Source organism: Leptodactylus fuscus, chromosome 2 (genome assembly GCF_031893055.1).
Source record: "Leptodactylus fuscus isolate aLepFus1 chromosome 2, aLepFus1.hap2, whole genome shotgun sequence".
NCBI lineage: Eukaryota > Metazoa > Chordata > Amphibia > Anura > Leptodactylidae > Leptodactylus > Leptodactylus fuscus.
The window spans coordinates 263,961,058-263,988,054 of NC_134266.1; the positions used below are offsets into that span (position 1 = coordinate 263,961,058).

General features: G+C 42.9%; 1 protein-coding gene across 6 annotated transcripts in view; it reads right to left on the bottom strand.

Moving 5' to 3' along the window:
• Positions 1 to 26,997, bottom strand: part of FAT3 (FAT atypical cadherin 3) — a 502,317-nt gene that overhangs the window by 244,698 nt on the left and 230,622 nt on the right. For all 6 annotated transcript variants that reach the window (XM_075266169.1, XM_075266167.1, XM_075266168.1 and 3 more), the window contains one exon: positions 5,880 to 6,194. In XM_075266169.1, coding sequence (XP_075122270.1) covers positions 5,880 to 6,194 — 315 coding nt within the window. The remainder of the gene's footprint in view (positions 1 to 5,879; positions 6,195 to 26,997) is intronic.

Consider the following 26,997-nt stretch of genomic DNA (forward strand, 5'->3'; position numbering starts at 1 on the left):
GGTTATTTGGCAGAAATTCACACTCAGTTGACTACATTTTTGTCCGTTCTGCCCGCTGTCCAATTAGTCCTCTCGGGGAAGGCCGCGGATGAGCCCTACATGAAGTTATGGAGGCACTGAGGCGGAAAAGCCCAAAAAAGACATTAGAACAAGAAATGTAACAGTATGGCGGTTATTTTCTATCTCCTCCCCGCTACATCTATGAATTTCGGGAAATGAGCGTTGTGCTCGGCGACTCACGACGTCTGACCTCTTTCCATCACTTTTTATGACTTTATTATGCAATTTATTTACCATCCGCCATTGTCTGTTGTCGTTTTTAATTTTTCTAGGCTTCTCAAAAATTGCAAAAACATCTCTTGGGTTCTACATCGAAAACTGTATTCACATCCCGAAAAATAACCAAGCTCATTAGCCGGATCTTCTGGTCTGTGTGTTTATATAATAAACTCAAAAATATCGCGTCTCTACGAGTCTCCGGTGCCCCACATTGCACGTCCCCGAATTAATGGCTCATCAATGCTATGGCAATTAGGTACAAGCATTCAGCATAAAGCGCCATGATGTAGGATGCCCTCTGCTTCACCCGTACGCTGTCATCTGGACCCATGGCTTACTGGTGAACGCCGAGCGCACAATTACATACATTATTAATTTCTATGGACTACGCTGCATGGAGGAATAAAATATAATGACTATCACAGCTAACGTCTGGGGCGATGTTCACAAGAGGTGCAATGGGAAACAACTTCTCAACAATTACAACAATGCACAGCAATAATTTACATATATGACATCGAGGAACTTTTTACATATATTTCTTATACAGATCCTGAGTTACATCCTGTAATATACTCCAGAGCTGCGCTCACTATTCTGCTGGTACAGTCACTGTGTACATACATTACATTACTTATCCTGTATTGATCCTGAATTATATCAATACAGGATAAGTAATGTAATGTATGTACACAATGACTGTACCAGCAGAATAGTGAGCGCAGCTCTGGAGTATAATACAGGATAAGTAATGTAATGTATGTACACAGTGACTGCACCAGCAGAATAGTGAGCACAGCTCTGGAGTATAATACAGGATATAACTCAGGATCAGTACAGGATAAGTAATATAATGTATGTACACAGTGACTGTACCAGCAGAATAGTGAGCGCAGCTCTGGAGTATAATACAGGATAAGTAATGTAATGTATGTACACAGTGACTGCACCAGCAGAATAGTGAGTGCAGCTCTGGAGTATAATACAGGATAAGTAATGTAATGTATGTACACAGTGACTGCACCAGCAGAATAGTGAGTGCAGCTCTGGAGTATAATACAGGATAAGTAATGTAATGTATGTACACAGTGACTGCACCAGCAGAATAGTGAGTGCAGCTCTGGAGTATAATACAGGATATAACTCAGGATCAGTACAGGATAAGTAATATAATGTATGTACACAGTGACTGCACCAGCAGAATAGTGAGTGCAGCTCTGGAGTATAATACAGGATAAGTAATGTAATGTATGTACACAGTGACTGCACCAGCAGAATAGTGAGTGCAGCTCTGGAGTATAATACAGGATAAGTAATGTAATGTATGTACACAGTGACTGCACCAGCAGAATAGTGAGCGCAGCTCTGGAGTATAATACAGGATGTAACTCAGGATCAGTACAGGATAAGTAATGTAATGTATGTACACAGTGACTGTACCAGCAGAATAGTGAGCACAGCTCTGGAGTATAATACAGGATAAGTAATGTAATGTATGTACACAGTGACTGCACCAGCAGAATAGTGAGCGCAGCTCTGGAGTATAATACAGGATGTAACTCAGGATCAGTACAGGATAAGTAATGTAATGTATGTACACAGTGACTGCACCAGCAGAATAGTGAGCGCAGCTCTGGAGTATAATACAGGATGTAACTCAGGATCAGTACAGGATAAGTAATGTAATGTATGTACATAGTGACTGTACCAGCAGAATAGTGAGTGCAGCTCTGCAGTATAATACAGGATAAGTAATGTAATGTATGTACACAGTGACTGTACCAGCAGAATAGTGAGTGCAGCTCTGCAGTATAATACAGGATAAGTAATGTAATGTATGTACACAGTGACTGCACCAGCAGAATAGTGAGCGCAGCTCTGGAGTATAATACAGGATGTAACTCAGGATCAGTACAGGATAAGTAATGTAATGTATGTACATAGTGACTGTACCAGCAGAATAGTGAGTGCAGCTCTGCAGTATAATACAGGATAAGTAATGTAATGTATGTACACAGTGACTGCACCAGCAGAATAGTGAGCGCAGCTCTGGAGTATAATACAGGATGTAACTCAGGATCAGTACAGGATAAGTAATGTAATGTATGTACATAGTGACTGTACCAGCAGAATAGTGAGTGCAGCTCTGCAGTATAATACAGGATAAGTAATGTAATGTATGTACACAGTGACTGCACCAGCAGAATAGTGAGCACAGCTCTGGAGTATAATACAGGATATAACTCAGGATCAGTACAGGATAAGTAATGTAATGTATGTACACAGTGACTGTACCAGCAGAATAGTGAGCGCAGCTCTGGAGTATAATACAGGATAAGTAATGTAATGTATGTACACAGTGACTGCACCAGCAGAATAGTGAGCACAGCTCTGGAGTATAATACAGGATATAACTCAGGATCAGTACAGGATAAGTAATGTAATGTATGTACATAGTGACTGTAGCAGCAGAACAGTGAGCGCAGCTCTGGAGTATAATACAGGATAAGTAATGTAATGTATGTACACAGTGACTGCCCCAGCAGAATAGTGAGCGCAGCTCTGGAGTATAATACAGGATAAGTAATGTAATGTATGTACACAGTGACTGTACCAGCAGAATAGTGAGCGCAGCTCTGGAGTATAATACAGGATAAGTAATGTAATGTATGTACACAGTGACTGTACCAGCAGAATAGTGAGCGCAGCTCTGGAGTATAATACAGGATAAGTAATGTAATGTATGTACACAGTGACTGTACCAGCAGAATAGTGAGCGCAGCTCTGGAGTATAATACAGGATGTAACTCAGGATCAGTACATATAGGCTTACTGTTCCTGGATCCTGTTCCCTGCAGAATTATTTCATGTGGGGTGAAGTATTACTCAATACTCACTGCCTTTAATTGGGTTTTCCAGGATTAGAAAAAAAAACTTTCCTGCTTTGTTCCCCAAACCGCGCCCCATCTGTCTGTGGGTTGTCCCTCGTATTGCCTCTAAGCTGCAGGGCTGAGTTGCAGTACCACTTACAACCTGTGGACAACTTTGGCGCTATTCAGGCATATTAAATACAATTAACACTTTTAAGATTTCCCAGAAGCCCCTCGACATCAGCATGGTTGAACTGAGCAATTTCTGCTGCACTTTGTGCCCTCTCTATAAGCCATCATTAGAGCAGCAGTAGATGCATTTTCTAGTATCAGGAGCCCGGCGCCTTGTGTCTGCTGCCAGCTATACTTAATTCCTCTCACTGAGCGCTCAGGTTAACATAGCAGCTCATTTGGAGGCAGCGCTCGGGCCTCAGACATGGATCGCAGGTACGCCGCTGTTTTCTCTTTCCATTTGATAGAAAATTGAAAGATTTAATGTAGCTAACAGGGGGTACAGATTACGGGGGACGCAGCGGGGTCCGGTGAAGAGACGCACAGAACATGTACCTAACTGGACGCTGCTGTGAGCGCGACCTGTTTGCCTTGTTATTTCAAGGTTTCTGACGCCACACGAAATGAACAAAAGGACTCCCCGCCGAGGTGCAATCACTTCGAGGTGAAGGTAAAATGACAGTGTGTAGGAATGGCTGCCTTAAAGCGGCGACCTATTTCCTCCTGCTGCTGCAGGCTGCCAAGGTTTAATGCGTTTGAGGCGGGTCATCGCGGGCGTTGGGATAAATGTAACCATAGAACATTCCATGGGATTAACATTCCCTTCCATCATCCTGTTATTGTTTTTATATTTTATTTTTTATTTTTATTTTTTTTTTTGTGGGGGGGGCAATATAATATAACGGAAAATCTGTAAGATTGCAATGACTCTGTTCATACTGCCGAATGGCTTATGTTATAATGGAAACCATGTGGTCAGTCCGTAGGTATAGGGGATGTGGTGGTAGTAGTCAGCACCAGGCCTTGGAGCCTAATGGGACCCAAAAGGTCCTATTTCCAAATCTCTCCACATGCCGCAATACATTTTTTAATGGCCTATTTTCAGGATATATAATCGATAAGGCCCCGGCACCTGGACTGATCAACTAGCACAGAGCCGCTTCTGGCACCCATCCTGTGCACAATAGGGAGCGGGAAGCAGAAGAGCTCCATGTGTTGCGTAGTGGCCAGGCACCAGTACTGCAGCTCAGCTCCTACTGACTTCAATGGGAGCTGAGTTGTAGTGACGCGGCCGGTCCACTAGACAATGGATGGAGCTTTCTACTTCCGGCTCTGTGTTATGTACTGGACGGGTGACGGAAGCAGCAACATGCCAGATTACCGATCAGTGGCCGGGTCTCAGCCCCCTATCGATCATATATTTATGGTCTATCCTCAGGATAGGCTATAAAAAAATAACCCCTTTAATACAAGCAGAAGAAGAGCCGATGTGATTCCAACAAGACTACGCTGCAAGAAACAGGCCATTTCAGGCATCTGTGGTCAAAGCTTTAGGATGCACCCATAGCTGAATTTCCATCATGGCGTGTGGACATAGCCCAAGACCCCGTGATCTGGCAAATCGGATCTGTATATTGTCCAGAGATCCATTCCAGAGCTTGTGATTCCTTGTATTCCAGTGACTTATGAAGCCTCACTGTCTTGTACTGCATATAATATGGACAGTAAAGCCATGAGGAGGCACTGCCCCCAGCATTATAGATCCTCCATTATAGAGCCCTAGTTAAGGTTGAGCCGATCTTGAGATTTCAGGATCGATTTTAAAATCCGATTTCCGAACATTTTCCAGCCGATCCCGATTGTGAAATTTGCTCGATTGCCGATTGAGATCCGATCTTTCCCAATCCCGATCGCTCAACCCTAGTCAATGCTTCTCTATGGGAAAAGTCACTTTAAGGGTTGAGACGATCTTGAAATTTCAAAATCCAATTTCCGATCATTTTCCAGCCGATCCTGATCGTGAAATTTGCTCACCGATCGGGATCCCGATCGGGATCCGATCTTTTCCAATCCCGATCGCTCAACCCTAGTCCTTGTATCCATATTGTGGCCAGGCCTATGTATGGACTGGATTTTCCAGCCCGGATTCCCCTGTGTGCACAGAGGATAACATCTCCCATACACATTAGATCAAAGTTGGCCGAACACCCAAACCCAACTCTACCATGGCAGATAATGCCAAGGCAAGAAGGATTGGCCATGTTGAATTTCAATGCCGGATCCTTTTGTTCTCAGGGAAGATAGTACATGGACACTTGGCTGAGTTGAGAATGTGGAGGGCCATACAATAAATAATGGACAAGCATTTAGCCAATGGCTAGTCAAGACATATGGGCACTTTTAGTTCTCATCAAAACAGTAACCTACTATCTACATGAAATGATCAAAGACTTCCAGTGGAATCATCTAAATACCAAAGTCAACAATGTAACCAAACCATAATAACAAGGTGTAACCTCAACGAAAAGCACATCTGACCAACATCCAACCAACATCCATTCATCTAAGAAAACGTTAACTCCTACAGTATAAAAACATTCCACCAGATTATCCATCATGGAAAGAATTTGGTCCAATGTCATGAGCCTACATACAAAGTATACAAGTATATAAAATCAAAGAATCGTCAACACTATAAGAAACTTTTTGAAACTCTACCTGTCTTGGCATTGATAGCGAAGAAGTTCTGAGGGTTCCCACTTGTGATCTTGTAGGTCAACGTATCGCTGGTGTTTGAATCGGGATCTACAGCCTGGACCTGGAGCACAGACACGTCTTTAGGGGAATTCTCCATGACGGTAGGATAGTATATGGGTTGCGAAATCAGAGGAGCGTTATCATTGACATCTTCCACTTCAATGTAAACCTCGATGGTGGAGAAGAGAGGGACAACTCCTCGGTCGGTGGCATAGACCGTGAGCCAGTATGAGTTGGTGGTTTCTTTATCGAGAACATCTGCCGTGTAGATGACTCCTACAAGAGAAGGACACAAGAATAGGGTTTGGTTAGTGTATGATAAGTTCAAAAAACCATTATAATTCTATGTCATGATCTCAGAGGGTTCAAAGAAGAGTCCAGGACCAGTCATGGCTCACATTCTTAGCCAAAGTAATACTTCTACCAAAGGAGCTAATGGATCACTTACAGAACCCTCACATACCAATATACTACAATTATAAAAGGATGGTGGTACCCACAACATCCCGAATGTTGTCAGGACCCAGTGCAGTAGTGTCCATAGCTCTACAAGAATCAAACAGTCTAGTTTGGAGTCTGATATGAATATAGAGGTCCGACAATAGAGAGGGCGTTTGATCTAGGGTCTGAAATTCATTTAGGACTCTAGTTTGGGGTCTGATAATAGTATGGGGGGATGAATGCATTTAGAGGGTCTTGTTTGGGTTTTGATATTAATATATGTATGCAGTTGGAGGTCCGATTTTAATTCTGGGGGTATCATACTTTTTCTCAGCTATTTGTTTGCTATTGTACAGTTACTCCTGGCAGAAACCAGTAATAGTTATAGTGGATGGGGAGAAATGCAAAATGTGCTGCAGCCATAATGTGACAAATCTGATAGGACACCATGTACGAAGACTTATGCAAGACCCTGCACATATTTCTACTTTTGATAAAAACTCAGGTACCCTTTAAAGGGATCCTATCAATGGATACCCTTTTTTTATGACTATCACGTAGGAATAATAAGAAAGGCTATTCTTCTCCTACCTTTAGATGTCTTCTCCGCGCCATTGTTTGGTAGAAATCTGGGTTTTCTTTGGTATGTAAATGAGTTCTTTTGCAGCACTGGGGGCGGTCCACAGTGCTCAAACAGCACTGGCGGCATCCCCAATGCTGTGAGAGAACTCTCCAGTGACGCCTCTATTTTCTTCTGTGTCTTCTTCCTTCCTGGGTTTCAATCTTCTAGGCCTCGGGCAGAGCCGACTGCGCATGCCTGGGCCACAAGAAAATGGCTGCTTACACCAGCTTACTGCGAAAGCGGAGCCGACTGCACATGCCTAGAAGATTGAACCCCAGGACGGCTGAAGACACAGGGAGAGGGCGATCCAGAAGAAGATAGAGGCGTTGCTGGAGATTTCTCTCGCAGCATTGGGGACGCCCCCAGTGCTGTTTGAGCGCTGGGGACGCCTCCAGTGCTGTGAGAGAACTCATTTGCATACCGAAGAAAACCCAGATTTCTACCGAACGGTGGCCCAGAGAAGACATCTAAAGGTAGGAGAAGAATAGCCTTTCTTAAGGCTATTTCTACGTGTTAGTCAGAAAAAAAGGGTAGGATCCCTTTAAGTATCATCCCGTGAAGGGCTCTTGCCGGTTGGTATCTCTGTGATTAGACGCCCCCTTCGTAAAAGTGAAAAATAAGCTGTGACGGGGTGACCTTATCCAATCCACTTCCATAAAGCATCGTTATAAAGGATGGAATTGCTTTCTTACTGTAGACCCAGTTCCCATTGTACAAATCTCCCCATGTGGGTCTTCAGGGACGCCCGTTCCTCAGATCCCTGTATCAGACAATATAATGACTCCGATATTATATTCCTACACTCCGTATTATTTCCAAGTGCTGAAAACATTTTCTATCGAGTTCTCCAACGCTATAATAAGAGAGTTTTGGCGGCGGCGGCAGCTTCAGGACTGATGTATGAGACTGTACATATACAGGAAGCAGCCGGCAGAAAATCCTGACAAGCTCATGACCTACACTTGCTATACTCTCTAATGGGAATTCGAAGCTTCCAGATGCCTCCATAATCCAGAGAGTCTCCAGCCCAGATATATATTAGAAAGCAGAGAGAAACCGTAGACGTAGACACAACCCAGGAACGTGTTGGGCTAATATCCCGCTGTCTGTGGGAAAGGGAAGGGATTATGGGTAATGCTCTGGTCTGGTAACCTAAGCTCACTACATGAAGGTTTCAGCTGTCACACGCAATCCCTGACCAATAACACGGTGACGTGCGTGACGGCGATCCGCACTTAATCACTTCCACACTTGCACAAACAGGATCTGCGCCATAGACTCTCAATGACGAGGACGTTTACTGCGCATTATATGAGCCGCGGTAGAAAGGAATTGCTTATTTTGGTTCTCGTTCCAAGGTATCCGATGGCCAAAGAGGGAGACATTATTTTATATTACATCGCACTTCTTGTCCAGTGTGTTCACGGAGTCACACGTGTCCATATATCAGGTGGTAACAGTCATGAAACACTGGAAAAATTCTGCTTATATTATACACACGATATCCAAACTACATGGGGTAAATCACCGCCCGTCCTCCTACTGCTACACAGCGAGCTACAGCAAGCAAGGGAATAACAAGGAACCCAGAGCAAAGCGTGTGATGGCGGCATTATACCGCAATATAAAAAGATTGTGAATATTGTATATTATACACAGGGATAATACACACAGTGATGTCACAGTACAGGATAATACACACAGTGATGTCACAGTACAGGGATAATACACACAGTGATGTCACAGTACAGAGATAATACACACAGTGATGTCACAGTACAGGGATAATACACACAGTGATGTCACAGTACAGGGATAATACACACAGTGATGTCACAGTACAGGGATAATACACACAGTGATGTCACAGTACAGGATAATACACACAGTGATGTCACAGTACAGAGATAATACACACAGTGATGTCACAGTACAGAGATAATACACACAGTGATGTCACAGTACAGGGATAATACACACAGTGATGTCACAGTACAGAGATAATACACACAGTGATGTCACAGTACAGGGATAATACACACAGTGATGTCACAGTACAGAGATAATACACACAGTGATGTCACAGTACAGAGATAATACACACAGTGATGTCACAGTACAGGGATAATACACACAGTGATGTCACAGTACAGGGATAATACACACAGTGATGTCACAGTACAGAGATAATACACACAGTGATGTCACAGTACAGAGATAATACACACAGTGATGTCACAGTACAGAGATAATACACACAGTGATGTCACAGTACAGGGATAATACACACAGTGATGTCACAGTACAGGATAATACACACAGTGATGTCACAGTACAGGATAATACACACAGTGATGTCACAGTACAGAGATAATACACACAGTGATGTCACAGTACAGGATAATACACACAGTGATGTCACAGTACAGGATAATACACATAGTGATGTCACAGTACAGGGATAATACACACAGTGATGTCACAGTACAGGATAATACACACAGTGATGTCACAGTACAGGATAATACACACAGTGATGTCACAGTACAGGATAATACACACGGTGATGTCACAGTACAGGGATAATACACACAGTGATGTCACAGTACAGGATAATACACACAGTGATGTCACAGTACAGGATAATACACACGGTGATGTCACAGTACAGGGATAATACACACAGTGATGTCACAGTACAGGATAATACACACGGTGATGTCACAGTACAGGATAATACACACGGTGATGTCACAGTACAGGGATAATACAGACAGTGATGTCACAGTACAGGATAATACACACGGTGATGTCACAGTACAGGATAATACACACGGTGATGTCACAGTACAGGGATAATACAGACAGTGATGTCACAGTACAGGATAATACACACGGTGATGTCACAGTACAGGATAATACACACGGTGATGTCACAGTACAGGGATAATACACACAGTGATGTCACAGTACAGGGATAATACACACGGTGATGTCACAGTACAGGATAATACACACGGTGATGTCACAGTACAGGGATAATACAGACAGTGATGTCACAGTACAGGATAATACACACAGTGATGTCACAGTACAGCATAATACAGACAGTGATGTCACAGTACAGGATAATACACACAGTGATGTCACAGTACAGAGATAATACACACAGTGATGTCACAGTACAGGATAATACACACAGTGATGTCACAGTACAGGATAATACACACAGTGATGTCACAGTACAGAGATAATACACACAGTGATGTCACAGTACAGAGATAATACACACAGTGATGTCACAGTACAGGATAATACACACAGTGATGTCACAGTACAGGATAATACACACAGTGATGTCACAGTACAGAGATAATACACACAGTGATGTCACAGTACAGGATAATACACACAGTGATGTCACAGTACAGGATAATACACACAGTGATGTCACAGTACAGAGATAATACACACAGTGATGTCACAGTACAGGGATAATACACACAGTGATGTCACAGTACAGGATAATACACACAGTGATGTCACAGTACAGGATAATACACACAGTGATGTCACAGTACAGAGATAATACACACAGTGATGTCACAGTACAGAGATAATACACACAGTGATGTCACAGTACAGGATAATACACACAGTGATGTCACAGTACAGGATAATACACACAGTGATGTCACAGTACAGGGATAATACACACAGTGATGTCACAGTACAGGGATAATACACACAGTGATGTCACAGTACAGGGATAATACACACAGTGATGTCACAGTACAGGGATAATACACACAGTGATGTCACAGTACAGGATAATACACACAGTGATGTCACAGTACAGAGATAATACACACAGTGATGTCACAGTACAGGATAATACACACAGTGATGTCACAGTACAGAGATAATACACACAGTGATGTCACAGTACAGGGATAATACACACAGTGATGTCACAGTACAGGATAATACACACAGTGATGTCACAGTAGTGGGATTATATACTAGTATTAGTACATGGGGAAACCACAGAACAGGGTTGATGTTCCTACATCTTGGGGACCTACATTCTCAGTAATGTCATACACAGTAGTAGCAGATCATTACTCGCCACTTTGGAGCTCCTTTTCTTCCCTCTCTAGGATGTCTATAGCAGTAAAGTAAAACAATCGTTCTACAAGTGATGTCTTATTTGCTTTCATCTTCTTGCTGGTTTTGGACCACCCTGAGTGTTATCACTGTCAGACAGGAGGATACACAGATCTCTATCTATAACACACATAAGGGCTTATCTGAATCTGCATCATGTCAGTCTATGGCCATATACAAAGCTACATAGGGGTGATAGATATCACTGAAAGGCAACTACTGGAGCCCTATATATTTCCCTAGGAATGACTGCTAAGGATCATCTTTACTACCTGTCAACACAGGACTGGTGACAGTAACTTCATAGCCATCCTCTTCACTCAATACCAAACACAGCGCCATACATGGTGTAGTGGCAGTACATGGTATTGCAGCTTTGTCCCATTCACTTGACCACTAAGAAGAAGCGGCCTACCGATGACCTATCCTATGGTCTGAGACGTTGGATGTTTACCTGTATTGATGTTGTAAAAAATTTTTGCCACCGTCTAAAATTAGCTTTTTACGTCAAAAATGTCAATGTAAGCCAATCGCACTGACTGTAACTCTCCGGCGAGCCAAACAAAAAAAAAAAATCATCCACAATAAAACGATTTGATGTTTCCTTATGTAGAAATTGAGATCCAAGATCAGAAGAGAAGATTGATGGAAGTGTGAATGTCGTAATTAGTATCCTTACGTCCCGGATCGGCGGTTTAACAGCGCAGAACATTATACTTAACCTTGGATTTTTTTTTCCATCTGACATTTCCTAAATGTTCCCATTTTGATAAGCGCACAATACGGGTGAAATGTCGCCCAATCTTCTCCAGGAGAAAAAGGAATCTTGAAAAATGTTCCTCACTGTGAAAATGATCCAATTTCTTGATGGTCTCCTTTGAAAATTGCTCGACAATTGATGTACGTCTAACCTCCGAGCAAATTGTCGGAAATTTTAACATCTTTCATCGTCTCCACTTAACACATGAAAAGAGAGCTCAAAACTTGTGATTTTTAAATTTGGGTCAAGGCGGCGGAACGTACGGAACGCTCATTGGAAGTGGCGTGTAGACGTGTGCGCGACAATTAGATGGGGGGGATGGGGGTGATAATTAGCTATTATATACACTGTATAAGTTATTGTATTCTACAAGAAGCCATATTAGAGATGTGATAGTCATTCCATGTGGCCCAGAGGGGCTGCACAATCAATGTTGAGAACGGTAGGGGGCAGCAGTTTAGGACAGATACAATCCCATCTTCAATCGGGGCATTTAACTTTTTGCCTCGGGCAGCAGAAACGTGGCTTGATACATTCCTGCAATAGTTTCATTTACATGGCGATGTTCTATGTTCCAGAAATATGGCCCTCATAATCTAGGTGATTTTTTCTACAATGATGTGGGTCCCACCGATTCTCGAAAATGAAAGTTGGCCAACCCTGTCTGCACATGCGTTGTTCTGTCCTTTCCCTCCATTCTCCGTTCCCATCTTAAAATGGACAAGCCAGAGAGAACCTCAGAGTTGGAATTAAAAGTCCTGCTTGGGGCGCCCGGTCTCCGCTTTGTGGGTTTCCATCTTCTGCCCGAGAAACTGGACAGGAGACGGAAACCCGGCAGTCAGTGTACGCCCAAGAGCGTCTTCTAGGTTTTCCCGCGGAAAGGCAGAAGATGCTCACGGGCGGACACTTTGTAAACCCATTCAGATGAAAGGGTTTGAAAACCGACTGCTGGTTTCTGTCTCCTGTCCAGTTTCTCAGGCAGAAGACGGAAACTTGCAAAGCGAAGACCGGGCGCAGGTGTGAACCCGCCCTTGTTTGTATAGGACTGATTTTGCACTACCTCCCTTGACCACTATAGAGTGTACAGCGCTATGCTAGTTTTGGTACATTGCAGCCACTGATCGGTGGGGTGCTGGAAGTTCAACCTTCACTGACCTGATACTGATGGTCTATCCTAAGCATAAGTCATCGATACTATAATCCTGAATAATCCCTTTAACCTATCTGAAACTTTTTGGAAATAGGAGGACACCCAACCACACAACGCCATAAAGATGGCCATATTGAAACCCCAAATTCCAGTGTTGCAAGACAGTAGAGCCAACCTTTAGACCACTATTTTGCCCCTTCCATAGCAGAAACCTTTTGGACTTCCTCACTGATACATAAGTACAAGACAAATCCATAAGACTGGATTTATAAATTGCAGAATTTAGAAATACAGTAATTTTGGCTGCAGAATCCGCACACGAATTCCCCTGAAAACTACAAGACAAACAAATAGTGTTGCAAAAATGGATTTTCACTAAAAAGTCACGGCACAAAAATTTCCTACGAAATCCATGTGTTACATTTCTTTTTACAAGTTAGATGTCTTCGACAAGTTGCGAAAACAATTTCACATAAGGAGTGAAATGATTGTAAAGTCTTTCGAGAAGCCAAAAATTTTCCTACGAGAAATTTTCAAAAATATTTGGCAAAAAATTGGAAGGACTTTTTACGACATCTTAAAATTTCAGCTAGTCCTACCAATGTACATGGATCTGCCGGGAGCAAAATATTTCTTAATTCTTCATAGACGGAGAAGGAATTCTCCGCCGGTTGTCTCGGGACTCAGGTAGGAAGCCAATTGGAAACACTTAAGACACGAATACCGTGTTCCCGTCCAGCCAAATTAGACGTTAAATGTCAGGTTTTTTTCTTCAGTGTTTTATTTTAATGAAACAAAATAATCCAGACTGCAGGAGCGAGAGTTTAACACAAGATCCTGCTGAGAAGCAATATTGAGCCATCATGCTCGGCAAGTCTAGGAGAAAGAGCAGGAGGACAGACGAAGTGCCGAGCTAAGATTCTAATTGTGGAGAACGTTTTCATTCATGGTATTTAAAGCCTCAACCGTGTGGGGCCTACAGGGAGGCCTGACCCGTAGGAAGGTGCGAGGGGCCTAGGACTTCTTTACCTTCATGCATTATTGACATTCTTGGGCAACGAAAATAAGATTTGTTGATCGTCAGCTTGTAGAAAGTCATTATGGAGAAGACAAATATTCCAAATACAAGACACGCACGAGTCAGGTTGGTTCGTGTATAACACTTTATTGTAGCGCAGAGTGGACTCATGGGAGTTTTTGTTCATGCTGAGAAATATGGAGGTGTAGAAACAACAGGAACTCCGAAGGTTTTTTTTTGTCTGGAGAAGTAGACAGCTTCTAGGCTTAGTCGATAATGTGCACACATGCTGATTTATTTTCAGAGTTTCTAGTTGATATATAGTTAATGTTTTTGGGAACGTGTTCAGCCCAACATGAAGGAGATATGAACAAACCAGAGGATAACTATAGAGAATATCCTGGCCATACACATTAGATGAATTTGGGGCAAACCAGGTCATTTTAGAAAGATCTGTTACATAGTAGATGGGGTTGGATGAAGACACTGGTCCATCAAGTCCAACCTATAAAACTACAGTGTTGATCCACAAAAAAGCAAAAAACACCATGATCAGTGGTATAATTAAAATCTTGTGGGCCCCGGTGCAAACTTTTGTCCTGTGCCCCCTACCCTTTCCCTACAGAAAATTATTGATAGGTACAGGGCACCACATAGTATAATACGTTTCACAGTACCCACCAATAGTATTAAATGCTCAACAGTGGACCCCACCCAGTATAATATGCTCCACAGTGGCCCCCACACAGCATTATATGCTCCACAGTGGCCTCCCCACACACAGTATAATATGCTCCACAGTGGCCTCCCTACACACAGTATAATATGCTCCACAGTGGCCCCCACACACAGTATAATATGCTCCACAGTGGCCCCCACATGCAGCATAATATGCTTTAAAGTGGCCCACCAATAGTATTATATGCTCAACAGTGGCCCCCACACAGTATAATATGCTCCACAGTGGCCTCCCCACACACAGTATAATATCCTCCACAATGGCCCCCACACAGTATAATATGCACCACATATATGCATCTCACCACCATCACCACCAATATGCATCTTCAGTTGGCCATAGGCCCCATACTCCGCCGGGCCCGGTCGCACCCCCTGCCCTGCAAGTTGGGTCTTTACGCCACTACATATGAGGCTGATACCACATGCCCATGCAGGGGAAAAAAATCCTTATCGACTACAATCTGGCAATCATTATAAAACTGGATCCACTTGTCCTTAACAAAATCTAGAACCCATAATTGTTGGGGTGTTGCCAGGTCTATGACGTAACACCTGGCCCATAAGTACCCTACTTTGCACTTATGAAAGCTCTCTGCGCATGGGTTTCTCCTCCTTTTGGAGGAGATATTCTGGTTTCCAGGTCACGTCAATAGGCTTCTTGAAAGGTACTGATCTATCAAAAGCTACCTTTCAGAAGGTGGAGCTAGAGTATTGGTTTTCCTTTTTCCATCAAGGAAAACATATTTGCATACTCTTTCCCAGAATTCCATTTAAATGATACAACACCCCCCAAAAAAATAACTACTCTCCGCCCCATTAATCACTAATGATACTTTGTATACAGTATATTGCATTTGCAAATCAAATCTCGATAAAAAATAAGAAAAAAAAAAAAACAATTTGGCAATTAGCCTTCAATAATTAAAACCTTCGGCATTCCTACGACCTCTGCGAAGAGAGAGTTAATAAGATATTCCGAGGCAATCTGCGCCCCTTTTTTAATTAAGACGGTATTCACAAAGCAATTTGCAGGAATGCAATCCCCACCCGCCAGAGCGTGTTCTCCCGAACACCGTAATAATGGTCTGAGACCCCCAAGGAGTCGAAGATTATTACAGCCCTTACCTATCGCCGAATTAAACCTTAGCTCTTCATAATAACAATCATATAGAAATTTCTACAAGAACCGCGCCGAAGCTTTCTAAGGACTTGATCAAAATTTTTTTCGTAATGAATTTTTGGTTCCGAGAGGAAAAAAAAAAAATTTGAAAAACTCCCTTCCGCTCATGAATTCTCTTACTAAATGTCTTACATCAATTTGACTCTGTTGCCTATTAACCACGCGTGCGACTTTGACTAATAATGAGTGAGACAAGAATTAATTTTTATTTAAGAACAATCTGTTGTCTTCCCAGGGTAATACGACTTCATTAGGATTCATTCCATGTTCATTTGCGAAAGCGATGGGACGTTTGACGACACTGGAACCGATGAAGATCAAAGACGGGCATTTGGCGTGCAACATTTTAAGTAGATGATGGAGAAAAGAACGGGGAACGGTATTGGTGAACCTTATATTTGGCCATAGATCGAGAGGTCGACAGATTTTGACAATTTTTTGAAGGATCTGCCTACCATCTAATGTCAACCTTATGACTAGGAGGATGGATTGGTTGACAAAGGATGGATTTATCCTGTCAAAAAATACAACGGTGGATTCCAGTGACCGTCTAATAGGTATGGGTCCTCGCCAAGTCATAAGAGGTAACAAGAGAGTTGTCTCGGCTCTCCCTGTTCAGTACCCATGCAAATGTATATGGTGGATTGGACGCCATATTGTGTTGGCCAGATGCCATCTAATGTTCTTGGTCAGTTTAAGGGATAGCGTGTCATCAGATCCAGCATATCCCCCCAGCCCTGCAGATAGATAGGTTAGTGTCACCAGAACCAGCATATCACCCCAGCCCTGCAGATAGATATGCTGGGTCTGGTGACACTAACCTATCTATCTGCATAGCTGAGTTGATATGCTGGGTCTGGTGACACTAACCTATCACCTCAGCCCTGCAGATAGATAGGTTACTGTCACCAGACCCAGTATATCACCCCAGCCCTGCAGATAGATAGGTTACTGTCACCAGACCCAGCATATCACCCCAGCCCTGCAGATAGATAGGTTACTGTCACCAGACCCAGCATATCACCCCAGCCCTGCAGATAGATAGGTTACTGTCACCAGAACCAGCATATCACCCCAGCCCTGCAGATAGATAGGTTACTGTCACCAGACCCAGCATATCACCCCAGCCCTGCAGATAGATAGGTTACTGTCACCAGAACCAGCATATCACCCCAGGCCTGCAGATAGATAGGTTACTGTCACCATAACCAGCATATCACCCCATCCCTGCAGCATTGGGGACACCCCTTGTGCTGTTTGAGCGCTGGGGACCCCAATGCTGCGAGATAACTCATCTGCATACCGGCGAAAACCAGTATTTCAAGCGAACGACGGCGCGGAGAAGACAATGAAAGGTAGGAGAAGAATAGCCTTAATTAAGGCTATTCTGACGTGTCAATGAGAAACAAAATGTGTTTGAATGATAGTATCCCTTTAAGTTTACAGGCCCCCAGCTGACATCAGCAGACCCCTACAATGGTTTATAGACCCCCCCAAGCTGATGTCAGCAGGCCCCCTAGGGGTTTACAGCCCCCCCAGCAGTAATGTGCCAGGTGATCACTGCAGCCTCTATGTTGTACCCTAGATCTCAATGGAAATACCCCTTAGTTTTTGGCCCCCGTTCTGCTACCCTGGTAGTTATGCCCATGACTCCCATCAAACCCCTACGTACACATCCATTTCTTTCCCCCTATATCAGTCTCCCTAGCTTCTTTGGATGCAATAATCCCAGACAGACAGGTAATATAACACTTCTCAGTCCTCTAAACACATCGAGTAGCCATAACAGATGGACACTATATAATCGCACCGTTCATTACGACAGAAGGTCCCGGAAGAAAATTGGACCTGGATTTTGTGAATAATTAAAAATAGGATGAAACATTTTTCGCTCTGCCAGTCTGTTGTTTCATAAACTCTTGATGCTTTCTATAGCTTGTTTTCTTATAATCAACTTCTCAAAATCCCTCCTACCCCCATCTGTTAATAAGGCCAAAATGCGCGATTACCATTCTCCTCCTCCAGGCCCTTATGTTGGAGCCAACAGATAAGACAGCTTTTAGTTCGCAAGGTAGGCAGGGACCATCTGCAAGCTTTAACAATCCCACATTAAACACAATACTTTCTCCAGAACGCTTGTTTTTGTTTATTAAAACGGAAAAAAAGTTGCAAATTTTTGCCCATTAGAAAAAAAAAAAAAATAGACAAAAATAGGAATATTTATTTCATCAATCAAATGATCGCGACCGTGGAAAAGCTGAAAATAGCTGGATTTAGATAATTTATGCAAAACATTATTTTTAGGATCGACGCACTTATTGAATTCATTCATCAGAAACCTGAGATACCGGTAATCTCTTCGAGGGGAGAATTAAAGGGATTTTTAATACTGATGACTAGAGATGAGCGAACACTAAAATGTTCGGGGTTCGAAATCCAATTTGAACAGCCGCACGCTGTTCCCCATTATAGTCTATGGGGGGGAAATGCTCCTTTCAGGGGTAGGCAAAATTCGATAACATTATACTTACCAAGTCCACGAGTGACGGTCGGGCTGGATTCTCCTTGAAGTCTTCTCCCGCTGCAGCGCCCCCGCAGAGTCTTCCGGCTGGAATTCACTCTGCCTAGGCATCGGGGCCTAGGCAGAGCCGACTACACATGCACGGTCGGCTCTGCCCGGCCCGACGCCTGAGCAGAGCCGACTGCGCATGTGAAGGCATGCCCGCGCATGCGCAGTCGGCTCTGCCTAGGCCGGATGCCTAGGCAGAGTGAATTCCAGTCGGAAGACGCCGCGGGGACGCTGCACGGAGAAGACTTCTAAAGCTAAGAGAAGAACCAGTTGTATAGCATTCTGCCAATCAACACTGGTTCTGCATCGAACCTTAAACTTTGAACAGCTAGTAGTGTTTGATCGAGTACGAGTATTTCGAATAGCGTAGTATTTGATCGAACACCTATTCGATCGAACGCTACTCGCTCATCTCTACTGATGACCTATCCACAGGAAGGATGGTGAAGGTGAGTGTGAATGTTTTTGTATTTTGTGTCACCTCCACCTTTTATACTCTGGGGTCTAGAGAGACCACAGAACATACTACTTGGTTTTCCCGCGAGGAATCTCCATTTGTTTGGTTTTGTTTCATGTTGAGTCGAGTTGCCCATCTCCACTCATCAGTATGTGATCTCTGGGGGGGGGGGGGTCAGACAACCAGACCTTGCACAAATCAGCTTTTCTGGAAGTCTCTAGGCACCAGAGGTTACAGCAGTGGACCGGGAGCACGTGCAGGGCGCTCATATTCAAGTAATACAATGATTCCAGGGAATTGTGGTGCCGCTTCTGTTAACTGACTATGTACAAGTTCCTCATCTATTGCAACAGCTTTAATTGCCTGGAGGCTGATCTGTGTGGGGTCTGGGTGGCCACTAGTTTTACCCCGGCTGTGAGGTCGGTTTGCAGTTGTCACAATGCCAAACCAATGGCATCAGTTGAGCTGCTGGGGGCTCAAAATCTGCATAGTGTGGATAGGATTTGCTCTAATCTCATTGAATATATGGGTACGGTAAATTGCAGCCGATTAGCTCCTGCCATTGATGGCTAACACACAATGACTACACCACTTGTCACTCCATAAGGATTCCCATCTCAATCCTTTTGGGGTAAAATTGAAATACCAGTCCATATGTCAAAGCTAGGATTCTGGAAACAGCTGAGATCCATGTAATACCATTTCAAACAATGGAAAAAAAGAGGAATTGAGATGGACTTCCTCCTCAGCCTTCTCTCCATTTTCTGGCCACTTATGACAAAAAGCCAAAGTAGATTTTGAACTTTCCACAATGTCTTACACTCAATGACTAATCCCAGATGAATGGGGCTGATCAACCAAGTGTCTTGCGCCATGCAAAGGTCAAGCAGGACGCTTATTTTTTTCAGTGTTCTCTACTTCTCATAGAATCTGCCTCGAAACCGGCGCCACATTCCTATTCCTAAATCCAACAGTAGTGAAGTACAGAAAGAGCGTAACTCCAGCAGCTTGGCTAGTTCCATAATCCGACTCACTTCTACCATGACATATGAAATGATATTCTCATCTCAGTCCTTTGGGTCAGGCTTTATCCACACAGCAGTGCCATTTTTGATGGCTCCAATGTTTTCGATGGCCATTCTGTTGTTCTACTTTTGATAGCCAAGTGCCATCCATCTCATTGCTCTTTCTTTTTTGACTCAACCCAACCAAAGGACATAAATTGGACTTGAATCCATTTTACATCCACTAACAACAGATCCATTGATATCTATTGGGTCCATATTTGGTCTGCATTAGAGATGAGCGAGTAGTGTTCGATCGAGTAGGTGTTCGATCGAATACTACGGTATTCGAAATACTCGTACTCGATCGAACACTACTAGCTGTTCGAAGTTTAAGGTTCGATGCAGAACCAGCGTTGATTGGCAGAATGCTATACATTCTGCCAATCAACGCTGGTTCTTCTCTTACCTTTAGAAGTCTTCTCCGTGCAGCGTCCCCACGGCGTCTTCCCGCTGGAATTCACTCTGCCTAGGCATCCGGCCTAGGCAAAGTCGACTGTGCATGCGCGGGCATGCCCTCACATGCTCAGTCGGCTCAGCTCAGGCGTCGGGCCAGGCAGAGCCAACCGCGCATGCGCAGTCGGCTCTGCCTAGGCCCCGATGCCTAGGCAGAGTGAATTCCAGCCAGAAGACGCCGCGGGGGCGCTGCGCCGGGAGAATCAAGGAGAATCCAGCCCAACCGTCACTCATGGACTTGGTAAGTATAATTTTATTGAATTTTGCCTACCCCTGAAACGAGCATTTCCCCCCATAGACTATAATGGGGTTCGAAATCCGTTCGAACAGCCGAACAGTGTGCGGCTGTTCGAATCGGACTTCGAGCCTCGGACATTTTAGTGTTCGCTCATCTCTAGTCTGCATTTATTGGGCTCATCAAAACAAAGATAGAACACGTGAATATTTTTTGGACGGGCATCAAATATGGTCCATCATGAGAATAGACACATTGAATCAATGTCTTCTCAAAACGACCGCGTGACGTCATTCCAAAAACATGTGAATAAGGCCTTACCCTTTTGAGCACGCCATTACCTGAGCTAGAACATATTCTAATTTATATTATTATTATTTTCCACTCATTATCGTTTCACTTCCTCTTTCTGCGGATTTCTTTTTAATGATCCGATAATCTGTTTTGGTGAAGTTATAGAATAGAAGACCATGGCGGCCTCCATTATCCGTAGGTAATGAGTACACTATAAATGCATTCCGGTGCAAGAACTATGGAGGAATGCGACGTTACTCTACAGCGGGAGCGCATCCTTCAGACTTCGACATGTCATGTCTTCAGTCCCACGACAAATTCCGATTTGGACAAATGAACCCTCATTAACCCGTTTTCCCTTTGGTTTGTGAAGGGGTTAAATCTTGTTATCGTCCTCATTTGCATAAAAGATGTTAATGATGGCGGCATGCATACGCATTTTAACAAGCTTAATCCCATTTACCAGGGGTAATTATTGGGGAAAACAGATTTAATGAGATACCTTCCTCACATGAGCCCATCATTAAAATAGTTTAGTGTCACTCCCCGTGATTTTCGGCTCATCAATACCAAGAAGGGAATTCATGTCAACATACAAATAAGCCTCATTTAGATTCACCGCTTGACCCGAAGCTCTTCCCCGAGTCTCGGTTAGAGAGATATGGCGCTCACTTCACGGTTATGTTTCCACACACAGATGTTGGTCGTGTTCTACTTTCTGTAAACATCCGGCGTTGATGTGACTCCAGCTGATATATTGTTACGAGCCGCAGATCGAGTCATCTGCTCCCTTGTGAATGTGCAAATAGTCTGTGTAATCCTCTTTTATTGTAATATTTGCGTCTACCAATATTACTAATGAGACACAACCAGTAAAGGATTAGGGTTGCTCTTTCATCCCTGAGCTTACGATATAGACAGAAGCCTGGAATTGTCATGGAAGAGGTTTTCATTCAGACGAGAGCTATTATTCTTGACTCCGTGGTTAGTTGGCGCATACATGTGTTGTCAATAGGAGAAGGATGGTAAGTTGGTAAGAACCAAAGGAATAGGCCTTGAAATGTATCATACCCAATTCTTCTTCTTGATATTTGGAAGGTCTCTACATCCAAAAGATAGTTGGCTGGTCCTACTAAAATTGGCAGATTCGGTCAACTTTGCTCTTGATGGGGACCTTTATGTGTCAACTCTGGTTGAGTATTAAATTTTGTATGAGTGGCTAAGCAAAGACAAAAATGAGGCCCCTTTCAGTAGATGCCTGATATCACCACCCAACACTATAAGTCCTGCACCCTATATCAATTTAATAGCTCCAGTCGAATTGTTTGCTAACATTGCTTGACAAATATGCCAACTTTTCTCCACTTGTCTCCTTCTCTCGCTCAATCCTATTTCCATAGTAGCTCAACTGTATCCCCCTTCCTCACCAGTGGTGGTCTGGCCCACCAGCAAACCAAAGGATCCTCCAATGGGCCCAAGCTCTAGAAAAACACAAATTTGAAGTGTACTATGGTCTATTTCCCATGGATTGTTGGAAGGTTGGTCGCCATAATCAATTTATGTGGTGGTCCCAAGGAAACTTGATCTAACACTGTTCCTCATTGGCCTGTGACAGGCTGTAAGACAACTGGCTGAAGAAGGATCTTCCCTGATGTGCTCCATCTCCAGTAGAACAAAAGTCAGTGAAGCTCTAGACCCATGTGTCCAAAATGGAACAGATCAGCATGAGATTAATCCCTATAGATTTCCACCAAACACGTTGGGAAAAATAATAGATACTTGAAAGACCCCTTAATAATGAGTGAGGTCCCTTATAATCCATTGTTGTCCATGTCTAGTCCATCTTCTATATCTACAACAGAACAGAAGACTGTACTATATAATACATAAGTCAACCCAGCCTCAGTGCTTCTGAAATTTTTATATTCTGGAGTAAAGTTCCCACTTAGGAGGAAACTGAAAAAGTTGGGTCCGCCTCATTTTTTCCCACCGCCATATCTTCTACAACCCAAGTTAATAAACCTTAAATGGAAGTAAAGATAAACTAAATAAATCAAGTAAAAAATATTGTGTTTCTTAATCAAAAGGAAATGAATAAAGAGAGAAAGCGATGGATCTGATGGGATGAGCAATAGACTAAATCAATAAGACAGACGATGGGAGGAATAAATTAAATCGGGTGAAGAACGAAGGACAAGATGAGAAGATCAAAAGAAAGTTAATGGGAAGGATAACGCATGAGAGAAAAAGAGAGTAAGATAAAGTGATGAACTCAAGGGCAACATCGAGAACAATCAAAAAAGATGTAATATGAGAAAGTTAGAGAACTTGTAGGTAAACTCAGAATGAATATTATGATCTATGGAGGAACCCAACAAAAAGGACATATCAAGTCGAAAACCAAATGGACAGAATCATGGAAGAGATGAATGGGTGACATCAATGACACCAAAGTGGACATATACGTAAGACATACATTGGCCATACCCCTGTCGATCATCTGAGGTGTATGAAATGTTTGGCTGATATTTGTTGAGCTATATCGAAAAGAATTCAACGCATATGCCAGCCATACTGAGCGTGGACGAGAAAATGACTATCTATGGAAAATATATGGTCACCTCACCAAAAAACTTAGGTCTCGAGAAGAAACGGAACAGTTAAATCCAAATCAATGGGATATATTTTATAACGGATATCAAATTAAGTTGAGAAGACAATTGGTTGGTAAGATGACAATGAATCTATAACAATATTAATACCCGAGATATGAGGGATATCAAACTAAATCGAGAAGACGAGTGGTCAACGAGAGGACAATAAATCTATAACGATATAAAGACCCAAGAAAAACAGATTATTTAACATTTTTTGAAGAGTCAAGATCTTCAGACTTCTTTGGTTGACCCTAGACAGTGATTTGGCCAATTCTATGGTTATCGAAACAACTCCCGAGTTTGATATCTCATCGGGTGTCCTTACCACATGGTTACACATAAGGCCAAACATATTTTTCTTGAATTTCCATCATTTTTCCATAAATTTCTTCCTACAATATCAATGTGATGTAAGTCCAGAAGGACATTATATATCCGACTCAATGAGAAACGTAATGTAGCACAAAAACTAGAGCACAAATAAGAAGATGATATTATTGTGCTATGTGAAGAATCGGATCCAATAATATTATGTTACATATGATAGAACTAATTCCTGTCTGCCTATCCATCATCCTCTCGACACAAATTTACAAGGAATCTGTTATTTAACTGGCACCTTTCCTAATTCCATTCATGGGCATTGGTCCATTAAACACAAATTTCTCGCACATGGTAACAATTAGTATTGTACCTACCAGTAAAAGACATGTAATTAATATCAGCCAGATTTCATCTCCTCTTATTTCCATCCGTTGGCCAAATAAAGCCAGATGGTAAACAATATTATCATTAAAGATACAATTCCTAATGAACCATATGCGGAACAAAGAAGCCAGTGTGAGGAAACTCAACAACAAGCCTTCGATGACCGGGGAGAACATCTCAGGAAGGAAATGTTACACCTACAACACAGACCGATTTAGGATTTAGCTGGCCACATTATTCGGACAAATTTTGGCTCATTTAGAGAATAGCTATCATTTTCACCCCTCCGAAGACCCATGTGTTGTCTAAAGGGAAATGGAAGTAAGCTGGTGTTACGTCACTATGGTGGTGGCTAGGGTTGAGCGATCGGGATCGTAAAAGATCGGATCCGAGATCGGCGATTGAGTAAATTTCATAATCACAATTGGGATCAGGATTGGCTGGAAAATGATCGGAAATCTCAAGATCGGCTCAACCCTAGTGGTGGCTTATCTTCCCGGAGAACAAAAGGACTTGTAAAAGTCAACACCGAAATTGGTGGGATGGGTCAACATGAATGTCTTGCTTATGGCCAGCTTCATGCCAACATAGAAGTCAATTTGGGCAGTTTTTATCTAATTTTTATAGCCAATTTTAGTCTTTGTCAAAAAATAACAAGACCACCATTTTTAAAGCATTGGACATCCTTTTGGCACTTTCCTGCTATGTTCTCGGTCCTATCTCCTTCCCATTTGGAGTGATCACCCTGAAACCAATACCTTAATATTGATAACCGATCCTACCCCAGATTGGATGGGATCCAACATTCAGGACCCTATGGACAGCTGATATTGGCAACCATGGTGGTGGAATTAGGAGATTATGGAGACAAAAAGCTACTGTATACTTGGTGTTCCTGGTTTCAGTAGCTCCCATGTAAGTGCAAACTCTGTTCATTGGCTAGTTGTCTAGCTATTGACCCCAAAACACTGAACTCACTGTGCACAAAAATATCCACCAACAGCATCAAATTCATTGAAAAATTAGTCTACTACGGTAGAGTTGGCTTGGGATTGAGAAACGACCATAATGGGGTAAAGGTCGTTGAATTTTTGTTTGGACCCCCTCATTTTTACGCATACAACAGAATGGACGACTGAACTGTAGAGTTGACTACTGTAATCTCATCGACATAACGTTACCAACTCGATTTGTTCATCTCCAGTTGCCAACAAAGATAATGGATGTCGATCTTGGCCACATGATATATACATGAGCTACTCTATAAATTGTATACTAACCACAGCAATCATTTATAAAGACATCGTAGACATCAGCCACGCGGTCATTAAGGCAGTAATTCATTTTACGGTACGTCAAATAGTCGAGCCGTAAACCCTAATGGACTTCTTCTTGATGGACTTCCACCACTGCGACCGGAGTAAATAAAGAATTAAGAGCCGGCGTGAAGATCTTAATCTGCAAGATACCGATCAATTTTTATAAAGTGACTACGGCCTACCGCCGTCGATGTCTTAAATGCGAGGCTGAACGTGTTAATGCGACGTTCTGCAAAATAATCACCGCAATAAGTTGGATGCGAAATGAGAATGACCTCTGAGCGACTATGTCTTCATCGGAATAGGACAGACGTGGATTTTTCTTGTGTAGCAGTGGTGGAACGTGACGGTCTTGATCCCCTGGCAAACTGGAGAGACCCTACATGCATCAAGGCCGGGAATGACTACTTGGTCTCCGTCCCCGATAGCTGCCCTACTGTAGTCTATCCCTACTGTGACCTAATATAGAAGAAAGTAAATAAAGGAATCTCATCATCCGAGAAGCGGCTTTAGGAGCATCTACTCTCCTTGTCTCTTCCCCGGAACTCATTAAGGAGGTATTATGTATAGATAATTAAAATGCAGGGTCTGATCTGCGGACAAAGTCATGACAAAGCTCATCCGATGCATGCCGTGAACTTCTCATTAACCGGGATATCAATGCTTTTGGCTACTTGAGTCAGGGTGTCGCCCTGGGGTATTGCCGTATGCTGAGGAATGAAAGAGAATACCGGGAGGTATATGGTATAACTAAACTCTTCAACCTGATCCTTGAGGAGAGGAGATTGATTTTGTGTGTTTAACTTCCAAGATTTAATAGGAGAATGGAGTAGAAGCAAAAAAAAGAAAAAAAAAAACCCCGAGATTAGATTAATCAACTTCATGATTGTGTACATTATAAAGTGACTAATGGAGTTTGTTGGGAACTCAGTATATCACCCCAGCCCTACAGATAGATAGGTTAGGGTCACCAGAACCAGCATATCACCCCAGCCCTGCAGATAGATAGGTTAGGGTCACCAGAACCAGCATATCACCCCAGCCCTGCAGATAGATAGGTTACTGTCACCAGAACCAGCATATCACCCCAGCTCTGCAGATAGATAGGTTAGTGTCACCAGAACCAGCATATCACCCCAGCCCTGCAGATAGATAGGTCAGTGTCACCAGAACCAGCATATCACCCCAGCCCTGCAGATAGATAGGTTAGTGTCACCAGACCCCAGCATATCACCCCAGCC